Below are 12,087 nucleotides of genomic sequence, written 5' to 3' on the forward strand. Positions count from 1 at the left end.
ATATATACAAGTTACAAAGAATAGCTTTTATGTTGGACATGGAAGGAATTAATGCAGTATACGTGCGTTTATTTAATCGTAACCAAACACACTAAATATAGTCGCGTCTACAACTGAAAATTCAAAGTATTTCGAGTATACATACACTTTGTCCTTCAATTGTTAATGTGAAATGTAATGCACAGATACAGCCTGCGTGAACCACAACCACCACTTAATGTGTGTGCTTCAGACACTTTAAAATTCATCAAATTTTGTTGAAATTGCACGTGTAAGCGTTTTGCAATGTAATTAACATTAATTGTGACAAATTTTGGTCTTAACCCTTCGGACATTGTGGCATATAAGAGTGTTCGACTTCAATGGTGGTTAGTTTTGTTGAAATTTAGGATGAAGTAAAATTCAAATAGATCAAATTTAATTGATTTTTTTAATTAATTTTCAAGTTAATCTATATCAAACAAATTTGTAAGAGTAGTTACGGTTAGACATTACTCTCATAAACTCAAATTTAAAATGATATTTATTTATTTTTATAAGATTTAATCTATAATATTTTGTATATTACTTATTTTTAGACTAAAACTATCCTTAATTAAGAAAGAGGAAGAATATAGTGATAAATAATTAAAAAAAGAGATGAATATTAATGAAAATAATAATTTTAAAAAAATAATAATAAATTTAAGATAAATTTATTTTTATCAACTGACTTAATCACTTTTCTTAATCTTGATGAATTAGATATTTGGATCTTATAAATAGTAAGATACAAAATAATATGTTTTCTTGCTTTCTTTCCCGCTGATAAAAAAAAGTATCAAACAAATTTAATTAAGATTGAATTGATTTACTTCAGGTCATCGTGTTAGGCTAATAAATATAATATACTTTTAAAGTTTTTATTCTATCATTTTTATTTTATATAAAAAAGAATATTTACTTCAGGTTTTATTCTTCAATATTTGTACATATATAATTAAATCGATTCCAGGAATTAATATTATTTTCAATTAATATTTAACTTTTTACAATTATAATTTTATATGTCTCGTTAATCTCTTTATCTAGAACATCACATTGTTGAATAGTAAACATAATCAGACATTTAATAGTACTAGATAAGAAAGTCAATATCAATTAAGAAATATATAAAAAAATAAAGAAATATTAAAACCTAATTAACAGGATTTGGTTAGCAGGTTTAAAAGTTTAATTTATGCACGTTTAATGAAGGACAAGAAAAAATATTAGTCTTGAGAACTAAATTATGCAAGGTATATAAAATATGCAAGTTTAAAAGTTTTAAAAAAAGGTTAGCAGGATTTGTTTGATATGAAAAGAAAAGAAAAGAAAAACATTTGAGAAATAAATTAGTTATATATAATTAGCTTGCTTCACGCTTGAAGTAAACTAAATCAATTTAAACCAGTTTAATTGACTTTTTTGAATTATTCAATTTAATTCAATGAAAAAATCAATCCGATCTAATTAACATCCTTAGAGATAATTTTATATTTTCTTTTAATGAAAGATAAGAGAGAGTTAAATACCTGCCAAAATCACCATGGATAATTTCTTTTTTCTTTTTTTTTCTTTTTCTGTTTGAGGTTATCTAAATCTAATACAATATGGAGGGAAGAAGTACAACACTTTTGGGCTTGATATAAAGAAGGAAATAGGAAGCACATTAGATGCCGGGCAAAAGATATACATATATGATTTCAAAAATGCTATCTAAAATCTATCTCAGGTTTTGCTGCTGGCGAAAAATTGGTATCCATGTGTGTATCACAGGGAAAGCTGAAATTCCTAATTTGAACTGAACAGGGCTTGGTGCATCCTTGGAGCACCTTCTTCAATATTGCTGTGGTTTTTAGTTGCATGCATGTGAATGCAAATAATGTGTATGAATTCTTGTATCTAGAGACTACTACTTTTTCTTACTGAGTCCTCTAATAACTGATGTGTTGGCCGGATCATGTCCTTTACCTTCTCTCCATTTTTATAAATTTTGAAGGTTGGAACACTTCTTATGCTTTCTGCTTTTGCTATTGCTAGACACTCCTCCACGTCCACCTGCAGTTAAATTTTAAAGAAAATTAGAGAGACGACAATTATATTAGGAAGTATAAAAAAGTCACTTATCTGTTTACCTTGATAAATTTAACTGAGGGATATCTAACACACAATGTATTTATGAATGGAGATAATTCCTCACATAGTTCATTTGATGCCTCTTTGAAGTATACTACCGATATACCTGAAATTTAAAATTTTCATTAAAAAAAAGTATGAATAAAGCAAGAAAAATGCTGAGTCAACATGTTTAGATAATTACCTGCAGAGGCTAATGCAGCTTTAAATTTGTCTAATGAACAGATTTGTTCAACTTCAACTCCAAACCTAGTACCATACACCATTTGTCGAGATTTTTCTAATGCTAGTTGAGCCTGACGAAGAGACTCGGCAACTTCATTGTCGTTAGGGAGTTCACGTTTTAAGGCCTGGTAATCTTTAACAACTTCGGACCATCTTTCAAGCTGCAACAAGATCATGCATCTTAAAAACGACAATGAATCAACTCCAGAGAACAAAACAACAATGAACACACACACCCAACATGCACTATGCAAGTGAATTCACCTTTGTGTTTGATGCAGCCCTGCGGAAAAGGGCCTTGGTGTAATTTGGTTGAATGTTAAGAGCTTGGCTGCAGTCTTGAACCGATTGTTCCCACAGTCCAAGTTTAGACCAACAAATTGCCCTATTGCAATATAGAACATGGTTGGAGTTGTCATACTTGAGGCCCTCCCCATAAGCAGAACAAGCTTCAGAGAACATGCCAGAGCTGAAAAGTTCATTGCCCCTCGAACGAGCTCTTGCCACCATTTTCACGACATTTACAATCCTACCAACTTCAACATTACCGTAATCTAACATGCTAGCCTTTTCTGCAGCCGCAACAGCATTCTCAAACCTGCAACAATCCATTACTTGTTCCTCACTCAAAAGTTTTACATAGCTTTGGATTTCGAGTCTAGGGTGTTTAGTGTTTACCTTCCCAACGCCATCTCAACCTGTGCACACACGAAAGGAACATAGGCTTCGCCAACCATACCAAAGAACTTGGTCTGAGAACACGCTGGAGGACAACCTTCCAACTTCGGAACATTCAAGAGACTGGAATCAGCATCTTCAAGTTGATGCAGTTTTAAATAGGCTTCCACCTTGCAAGCAACAATCTGTAAGTAGCAATCCAACAAGTTAGCCCAACACAAATTGTCACAAACCAACTATCCTAAAAGCTTAAACTAACAAGTAAAGATGTGAGGATGATTTTATACTTGATTCCTAACACCATACCACAAACTAAGGACCTGATTGATTCTCTTCTCACTTTTTTTTATATTTAAAAAACAGTTTTCTAAGATAATTTTACACTACTTACCAATCAATTTACCATCCAAAATCTATTAAATTCTAAAAATTGTTTCCAAAGCAAGTGACCGGAAGACATTATTAAAACTTGTTCAATTTCTCCATCAATTGCACACTTTTCTGTCCCTTGCACTACACTCAGCACCAGCCAGCAGAGCAACCATTCATTTTGGAAACTAAAAACAGTTTTGGAAGACAGAAACCAATAACAACCTAAATAACCTAAAATTCTATGCTATTAAACAAAGACAAGCAAATAATTTTATATTACATCTCTAACATAGACCACGGAAAGATCAGAAATTTGAAAACTACCTGAGGCGAAAAATCTGCTCCAACAGCAATGGCTGCTTCTGATTCCCTAAGCACCCTCTTCCAATCACCGAATTTTCGCGCATCGGCGCATCGATTCAAATGCTTCTCCAACAACACCAGCTTCTGCTCCTCAGACTGATCCTCTTGATTCCCAGAGAGACACAAGTGCCGCCGCGAATTCTCAACCTGCCCAAATCTACACCAAGTTCCAATTCCAAACTCAAATTCAGATTCAAATGCAAATCCAAATCCAAATTTCCATTATTACATTACCTTAGATAAAGAGAAGCAAGTCTCTTGTGCGCCCTGGCATAAGCAGGGTTCAACTTTACCGCCTCGAGGCACTCCCTCGCGGCCTCGGCGAGCCTCCCCAGCGCCGTGAGCGCCGCCGCGCGGTTGCTCCGGCATGCGGCGTTTCCCGGCGAGATGGCGACGGCGCGATCGTACATTGCCAGCGCCTCTACAAAGTTCCCGCCTCTGTACAATTCATTCCCAGCCCTCTTCACTTCCTCGGGATCGGAGCCGCTCATCGCGCGCTTCACCGTAAGCGGCGGTGCGGCCGCGGGCACCGGAATATTGCCCGAGCCACCGCGCACTATGCTGCCCCGGCCGTAGTTCACGGTGCCCGAGCCCAACACGTCGGTCCGGTTCGGCCCGCGAGAGGGTAAACCGGGTTTGAGGATCTTTCCCGACGGGCAAATGTTCCCGCTCGGGAGCAAGGTTGCTCCGCCGGAATAAATTAACGGAGCTCCGGCGGAGACCGATCTCCGGTGGCATGGCCGGCGAGCGTTGGAACCCAGATCGAGTCGTTTCGATTCGGGACTCTGTTGCTGCAGAGTGTTGGACATTGTTATGTGTTTATGTTTGTTCGTGCTTTTTAAGGTTGTTTATTTTGTTTTGTTGATGGTTATATTATAGGAGGTTGGAAAACGATGAAGAGAGAATGCTGGTCGTTACTACGTGAGAAGAATCGAATCTGATTGGGAGAGAAGAGAGGCTTTGTTTGAGGGAGTGATGGGTGTTTTGTAAGTGAGAAAGTGAATTTTGTGATACTGTAAATAGTAAAGAGAGAGTGATTGGAGTTTTCTCTCTCTTTCTATCCTTTCTCTTAAATATGATGATGCTGATGTAATGTGTGACATTACTTTACTTTACTTTACTAGCTGAGTAAACCTGCGTTTACCTCGCGAAAATTGTGGGCGTGGTTTTTTTATAGGATTTTGTAAAAGTTTTGTTATGACTTTTAAATAGTTTTTCTTGTGTAAAATGATGACAATAAAATGTAAAGTGAAAGTATTGAAATAAATATTTTTTTATATAAATTAAAGAACTAAAGTAAAATGCTTTATAAAATCAAGAGTTGAAATGATGCTTTAACTGAGAATTAAAATTAGATTTTTTTTTTACTTATTGCTGGTTGTTACATAGAAAAATATTGATAAATAGAAAATGTAAACATATTCCCTAGCCAAGAAATAAATGATGATAGTAAATTTATTTCTATATTATATAATTGAAAATTAGAAAAGATAATATAGCAAAATCAAAATATTGTATTCCTCTTCACACATGCACAATAATTGTTAATTAGAAAAGTTTGAGTATCTTTGAGACACACCTTCTTGCTAACGAGTAGCTATCATGAGTGATAGGAATGACTTATCCACGAAATTAAAAGAAAAAATTGGTAAGAAATCCAAGGGTTATGGTAATTGCAAAAAGCATGGCATGAGGCCATCATATCTAGGATTCTGCCCCCATGCTACAAAGGAAGGTAAAACAGAGAGGTTAATAACCTAATTTTAATACTCATATACCTACATATGAAAACACTCTTTTTGACTTGAGTGTTGGAATATCTTTACAGATACCTCGCTTCATCATCAGTAAGGAAGGAAGAATGCATGTGGCCCTTGTGTTGCTTGAAGGCACACATATGTTTGTTATTAAAGTATAATTTATTTTTAAAATAAAACATAACTAAAAAATCGAATCATATATTTATACTAAACATAATCTCATGTTACTTTTGTTGGGATATAGCCTTATCTTTTGTTAGTAGGAAGGTAATAGTGTTGCTAGTTTTCTTGTTATTCTAAAATGTCACAACAATTGTACATTTGGAAAAATTCTTCTCTTTCAATGGCTAGCTTTCTTCTTATGGATAGCCAAGGATATTCAGGATCGACTTAGGAGTAAAGTAACTCAAGTTTACGTTTTAAGTCCACCAACAAAAAATATTTGTTATTAGTATTTTTGTAAAGTAAAAATGTCCTCATATATTAATAAAAAAAATACATAAGTTAGTAAAAAGGCCCAACATATTTAAAGTAAAAGATTTCTTTTAAAATTTGCTTTAGGTCTCACTTATTATTTGATCAGTCCTAAATACTCTTTTATTTATCTTTCTCATTAATAAAAATAAATACTATACATAATTTTCATAACACGTCTTTTGAAACATGTAGTAAAATTGGTATTTAAATAAATTCAAAATACAAGTTGAGCACATGCAATATACTTAAAGGGTATTCATTTAAATTGAATAGATCATCACCCCCACCATCCAATTTTTACTAGTGTCACTATCAGATGATGATAATAGGAACAATGGTTATAATAACAATGACATTGGTGACGGTCACTCACCATTCATCATCGTAATTATCATTATCATTGTTGTCGTTGTTAACAATGACATTGTTGTCGTTTGTTACCTCTATCACCACATGACAGGGATGACATTAATAGTGATAGTAGAGATGATGATTATGATATTAGTGGTTTCATAAAAAATGTTTGTAATTAAATTTTAATATTAATAATTTATTATTTTTAATTTTGATCAAATGATTATCATTAATTTGTTCTCATATATATTTGCAATTGCAACCATTTTGAATGTGATGCTTACAATTGATTTGAAATTAGAAAATATGACATAATAAAGAAGGTTATAAAGTATAATATTTGTCTTTGGAAACTATTGATACATTAAAAGTAAATTATAAACATACAATGTATCTTTAATTAAAATTTAAAATATAATTGCAATTATAACATACGTACAAAGAAAATCATAACTATTTAATATTAAAAAATTGCTTATGAATAACAAATAATATATTAATTATCTTTATTTAAAATATTTCTAATCAATTCAAATAATATATTTATTAATCATAATTACTTTAGTCAATTTAACTTAAACCATATGTTCATTATAATCACTTTAATTATCATGATTTTGTATTTTATAAATTAAAAATTATCTGCATTATAACAAGAAAAATAAATAAATATTACATGATATTTTCCTTTGTAATAAAAATATATTATTTTTTATAAGAAAATGACGAAATTAAGTTATTTCATAATCATATTCATCCAACTTTTCTGCATAAAAATAAGAAATACTAAGCATGTCCTCAATTAAGAAGACAACCACTATTCACGACAGTAGATTTTAAAACGTGCCAGTGCCAAGAAGTGGCTATAATAATAATAATAATAAAAAAAAAAACAAAAGGAGGAAATCACCTTGCACTTTTAACATCGAAAATGGAACAGTGATTGTTGTCTTATTGATAATGACATAGTGTGTAATAGATTACACTATGGCGTGTTTTTTATTAAACAAAATCACTACTATTTCGTAACAAATTTGTTAAATTAAAAATTAAATATGTTTAATATATTACTTACCATATAAGAGGAATAGAAAGATCAGAAAAAGAATATTCTAAGGAAATTTTTGAATTATTCTTTTATAAGAAAAATCATACCACAAAATCGGTAAGTTTGGGAGTAGAGCTACCAACCATTGTCTTTTATACATGACAGAATGGTCGTTGAGCTTTGACCAGTTATTAATATGTTTATAGATCTAAATCTAAATAAAATAAAAGTCAAGTTATCATTTATGCTTTAAAGTGGTAAGAGGGATCGGTCGTTCCCCAATGAGAGGGGCACATTTTTGTTGATTTGAGAAGATGTTTGTGCACTTCAGACCAACAATTTTGACAATTCAATCAATATTGTAGTTTCGTTGATTCAAACACGACAGAGTCTGAAGTTATATAATGTACCCTGCTGTTCTTAACCACCTAACTTAACAACTTATTTAAATTCGTATGATCATAATTTTACATATTATGTGAATAGGGAAACGAAAGTACTTGCACCATGGTTTGCCCATTAAAGGCTTTTTTGTTCGTTTTTCTTCACCAATGATACATTGACCAAACATGAATTGTTAATATTAGAGGCACAATTAAATCTTTTTTTTTTCTCATGATGCAAGGATATAGAATTGTTAATATTATAAAAGAAAGTACAAAGTATTATGAAATGCGCGCAATTATATTAATGATTATGAGCAACTAAAATGAAATCAACAAATTGAGACAAAAAATTCAAACAAGAACTAATCTTAATTCAATCTGTATTTATTATAACAAAATTTAATACTCAAGTAATTATGGTTTTTTTTTCAGATGACAAGTATTTTTTATTAAAAACAATTCTCCTTAATTGGATAGGACTGATAGATATTTTAGATGACAAAACTTTTTTTTAATATTTAACACAATCATATTTTTAAAACTCATACTCAAGATTACTTATTAAACTCTAACAATCTCATATATCAATTTATACACACATTCCATGATTAATGATGTACTATATATTCACACGTTATTTAACAGTGTGGTGACAAATATTTGAGAGTTGGAGTTCTTTAAACAATAACACATGGTTAGATTCATGGTGAGAAGCTGATGGTGAATACAATTAAACTCATTCTGATCAATGAATAAGGGGAATAAGATTGAGGAAGAAGTGCGTACGAGATGAAGATACTACTAGTTTGGTAGAGAGAGGAAGAGTATAAATAATAAATGAAGTTAATTGAAGGAAGTAGTAAAGTGGAAAGGCACAATAAAAAGGAGTAAAGTGGAAGAAGGAAGGGTGTGGTGGTGTGGGTGAAGCGGAGACAGTGTGGCAGGTGGACATGTGCAGTGCCAGCTGGGCCCATTATATTCCCTCCAACAAAGCAAAGGCCTGTGGGCCCCACATAACATTTTTCGATTATCCACTTATTTGAGTTTGGTTTGGAGTCTCGTGCCAAGCATATTCCGGCTACATTTTCTGACATTCTGTTTAGACTTTAGAGATATTTAATATTAAAATAGTAAAGTTCAATAAAAAAAAAAAAAGAGGATGGGATTGGATACCCTTATGTCATTGGTAATGAAATTGAATTTATAAATCTTAAAATTTTTAATTTTTGTAAACAAAAAAAAACAGTTAGAAATAATCAGTCAAATTTCTAACACGGATTAATTAATTGTGATAAATGAATATTTGGCAACAATGTGATCGTGACAATAAAAAAGAGATGGGATGGGATGGGATGGGTGTTACGTCTTTGACCAGAAGCATAAGGATGTATGGCTGCATATGTGCACTGTCTTGTTGCCCCCATACCCGGCCACTCCGATTGTGACTTTTGCTACCCTTTCTTTTTCTTTCCTTTGCTGAAAAGAACATCATCGGCAAAGATAACTCCTTTTTCATCTCCAATTTTTGTTTAAATCTTAACACAAAGTATATGTGATTCAACCCCCATACGTGGTTGTCTATTGTTCATTTTATGCCAACATGGTCGTGCCTTTGTTTTGTTATTTTGGGGGGCATTTGCTCTTTTTACATAACCATATACACCCTTCAACATTTTTAGTAGATGACCATAGATCAAAGTGAAATTTGGATACAGCTGATTATTCCTCCTTAGCCTTAAATAAATATAATCATTGATCACCAAACATGTAAATCAACTAAAATATGTAAAATTGTTCTAATTTAAGTAGAAGTTTCAAGTTTAGAGTTCAAGTCTTCCACATACAATTATATTAAATACAGAAAATTATATCATTCATAACCATTTTATTCAATTCAAATAAAATTATCTCTAATAAAAAAAAAGCATATGGATTGGGCACTAAAAATTAAAAAAAATAAAAAGATAATAATTGAGCCCTAATCGGCTAATCATGTTTAGGACGGGAATATTTTGAATCTTGTGAGTCGATAATACCATTATTGCAGCAGATCACATAAAGCCTAACCTACTCATTAAGAAACTGTTCACGTTAGTACATAGCTAAACACCCACCACGCATATGTATGTTGCCACCAAAGTCTGAAACGAAAACCTACGAGTGAATAAACTAAACGAACCAAAGTTTATTGAGTACAATTGTATATATAAACACTAGTTGATCAAGAGAGAAAAAAACATTTCTCTTCAACAAAATTTATCAGACAATGAAATTTTAAAGGAAGAAAAGAATTCCAAAACTTCCTAAAAACAATCTAATACAATTTGATTCGACTGTCATGTACGTAGTAAAGCTTTGCCAAAAGCAAGAATTATAACCCAACATGCAGCTACATAAACTATAACTATTGAGACTGCAAACCCAAACATTATCTCTGCCCCTATATTTAGATTGTGTTCATAATTAATTCATCAATCATAAACAGCAATACCTCCTCTAACTCAACAGCCACTTCCAAGAATCTCTGCTAAAATCCAAGATCAGCAACCTTTGCATCCTAATTATTTTCTAAAATGCAAAACATTTTATTGATTTTTTTTTATTATTAATTTTCTCACTTCTAATCCCAACATATCATTCTAAAATGAAACGGTTTTCCATCACTATGTAGTTTTTCATGCTAGATTTAAATATTCATCCAATACGAACCTCATTTACACTCTCAATAATACTACATAGTTCTTTCTGACAAATAGATAAATGTTTAGCGACTTTAGATTGAGAAGAATTCACCACAACTATTAGGTCATTTTGCATCTAAAGTTCAACTTTGAGTCTCCTCCAAAACCATTTCGCCAATAGGTTAAAATTATTAATCCGTTGCAACTGTTCTACTCCCAAAATTCAACAATTTTTGGCCTGCACATGATCATGACAACCTTGACCCTAGCTATTTTATTTGTTTTATGACTAACGTTACGCCCCACAAGAAAGAGCCTAGCAGTCTTATAAGAATCTTCAAAAACTTATTTGATGACTTGAAACAATATATATAGAAGAAACCGAAGAATTAACTATAAGCTATATAGTACAATTCTTCCTATAAGAGAAACATGTTTAATTTCTATTAAGAGAGTTTGCATATGACCTTTTCAATGATTGGCATCCGGTCTCTACCTTCCCCAGATTAACCTTAATAGGCTGCAGGCTCAGGTACTCAAAATTAAGGAACACTGCCAACTTTACTTAACGGCAAATGCATATGGATTGCATATAAGGATATGTCACGTCATTACTTATGATGATAGATACTGTTGAGTTTTTTGAACTCCTTTTCTGTGTGGAATAAAAACTCAAATAAGAAGGCTCATATGTCTCACTTACTTAAGTGGAGAGGGGTTAGATTAGAGAGTGAGATACATTGAGAGAGACTCCTTTGAGAGAGAAAAACAATTACAAATTATTGTGATTTTCGAATAGCCACTATAGAACATTTTTTAGATTACAACTGCAGATTTATTCACCGTTCAGTTGGACTGAATTTTGGATAGCAGGTTCTAAGCGCGTGATACTTCAAATTGTCTGGTTGGATCAGGAAAAAGATATATGTAGAGAGAGATAAGTGTTTCGCATTATCTGCTCTATATTTTGAGGTTTTATCTTTTTGTTTCCATTGTACCAATTAAGGGTTTTTTTTATTTGACTGTTTGTAGCACGTTTTAGTGTACTTGTTGGAGGTTCTCTTGTATCTTCATTTCTTTGGTTTGGACGACCCGTGATTTTTACCCTGAGAGAATTTTCACGTTAAACAAATTGTGTATCTGCTTTTCCCATGATTTCTATTTTGTGCTTTATATTTTATTGGTGCTTCTCATAGGTTCTTGTAAGTTTGAAGAAATTTATTTTATGTTTATTACTCTGTTATAGAGTTTGTTATTCCTCGTGGATGATAATGATTTCCGCATCGTAAGTACCTAGAGCATGTAGGATCTAATGATTATACTCGTGGATGATAATAGGGGGCTATCATGTGGAAGAGACTCACACTTGAGGGAGAGATTATTGGAGTACAAGTGTGAGGTAAAGTCCCATATCGAGTAGAAGTGAAAAAGTTGACCACCATATAAGTGAGGAGAAGACCCATAAATATGAGCCTTAAGATTTTGGGTTAAAGTATGGTTTCAAGTTCCCAATAAACTTTCACTAAATCCCTTTTGATTCACATTAGATAGATTAGTAAAAGGGAAATGTAATCCCTCACTAAAAT

At 32.3% G+C, this 12,087-nt stretch overlaps 1 protein-coding gene across 1 annotated transcript; it reads right to left on the reverse strand.

Moving 5' to 3' along the window:
• Nucleotides 1–1,550: 1,550 nt before the first annotated feature.
• On the reverse strand, nt 1,551–4,851 carry LOC114374613 (inactive TPR repeat-containing thioredoxin TTL3-like). Its single transcript, XM_028332279.1, has 7 exons — nt 4,030–4,851; nt 3,757–3,952; nt 3,061–3,245; nt 2,647–2,980; nt 2,342–2,543; nt 2,157–2,263; nt 1,551–2,079 (listed from the first exon to the last, which is right to left on the reverse strand). The coding sequence occupies exons 1-7, from the start codon at nt 4,602–4,604 to the stop codon at nt 1,924–1,926; spliced, it is 1,755 nt and encodes a 584-aa protein (XP_028188080.1). The 5' UTR covers nt 4,605–4,851; the 3' UTR covers nt 1,551–1,923.
• Nucleotides 4,852–12,087: the final 7,236 nt, after the last annotated feature.

This window comes from Glycine soja, chromosome 11, assembly GCF_004193775.1.
Source record: "Glycine soja cultivar W05 chromosome 11, ASM419377v2, whole genome shotgun sequence".
In the NCBI taxonomy this organism is placed as follows: Eukaryota; Viridiplantae; Streptophyta; class Magnoliopsida; order Fabales; family Fabaceae; genus Glycine; species Glycine soja.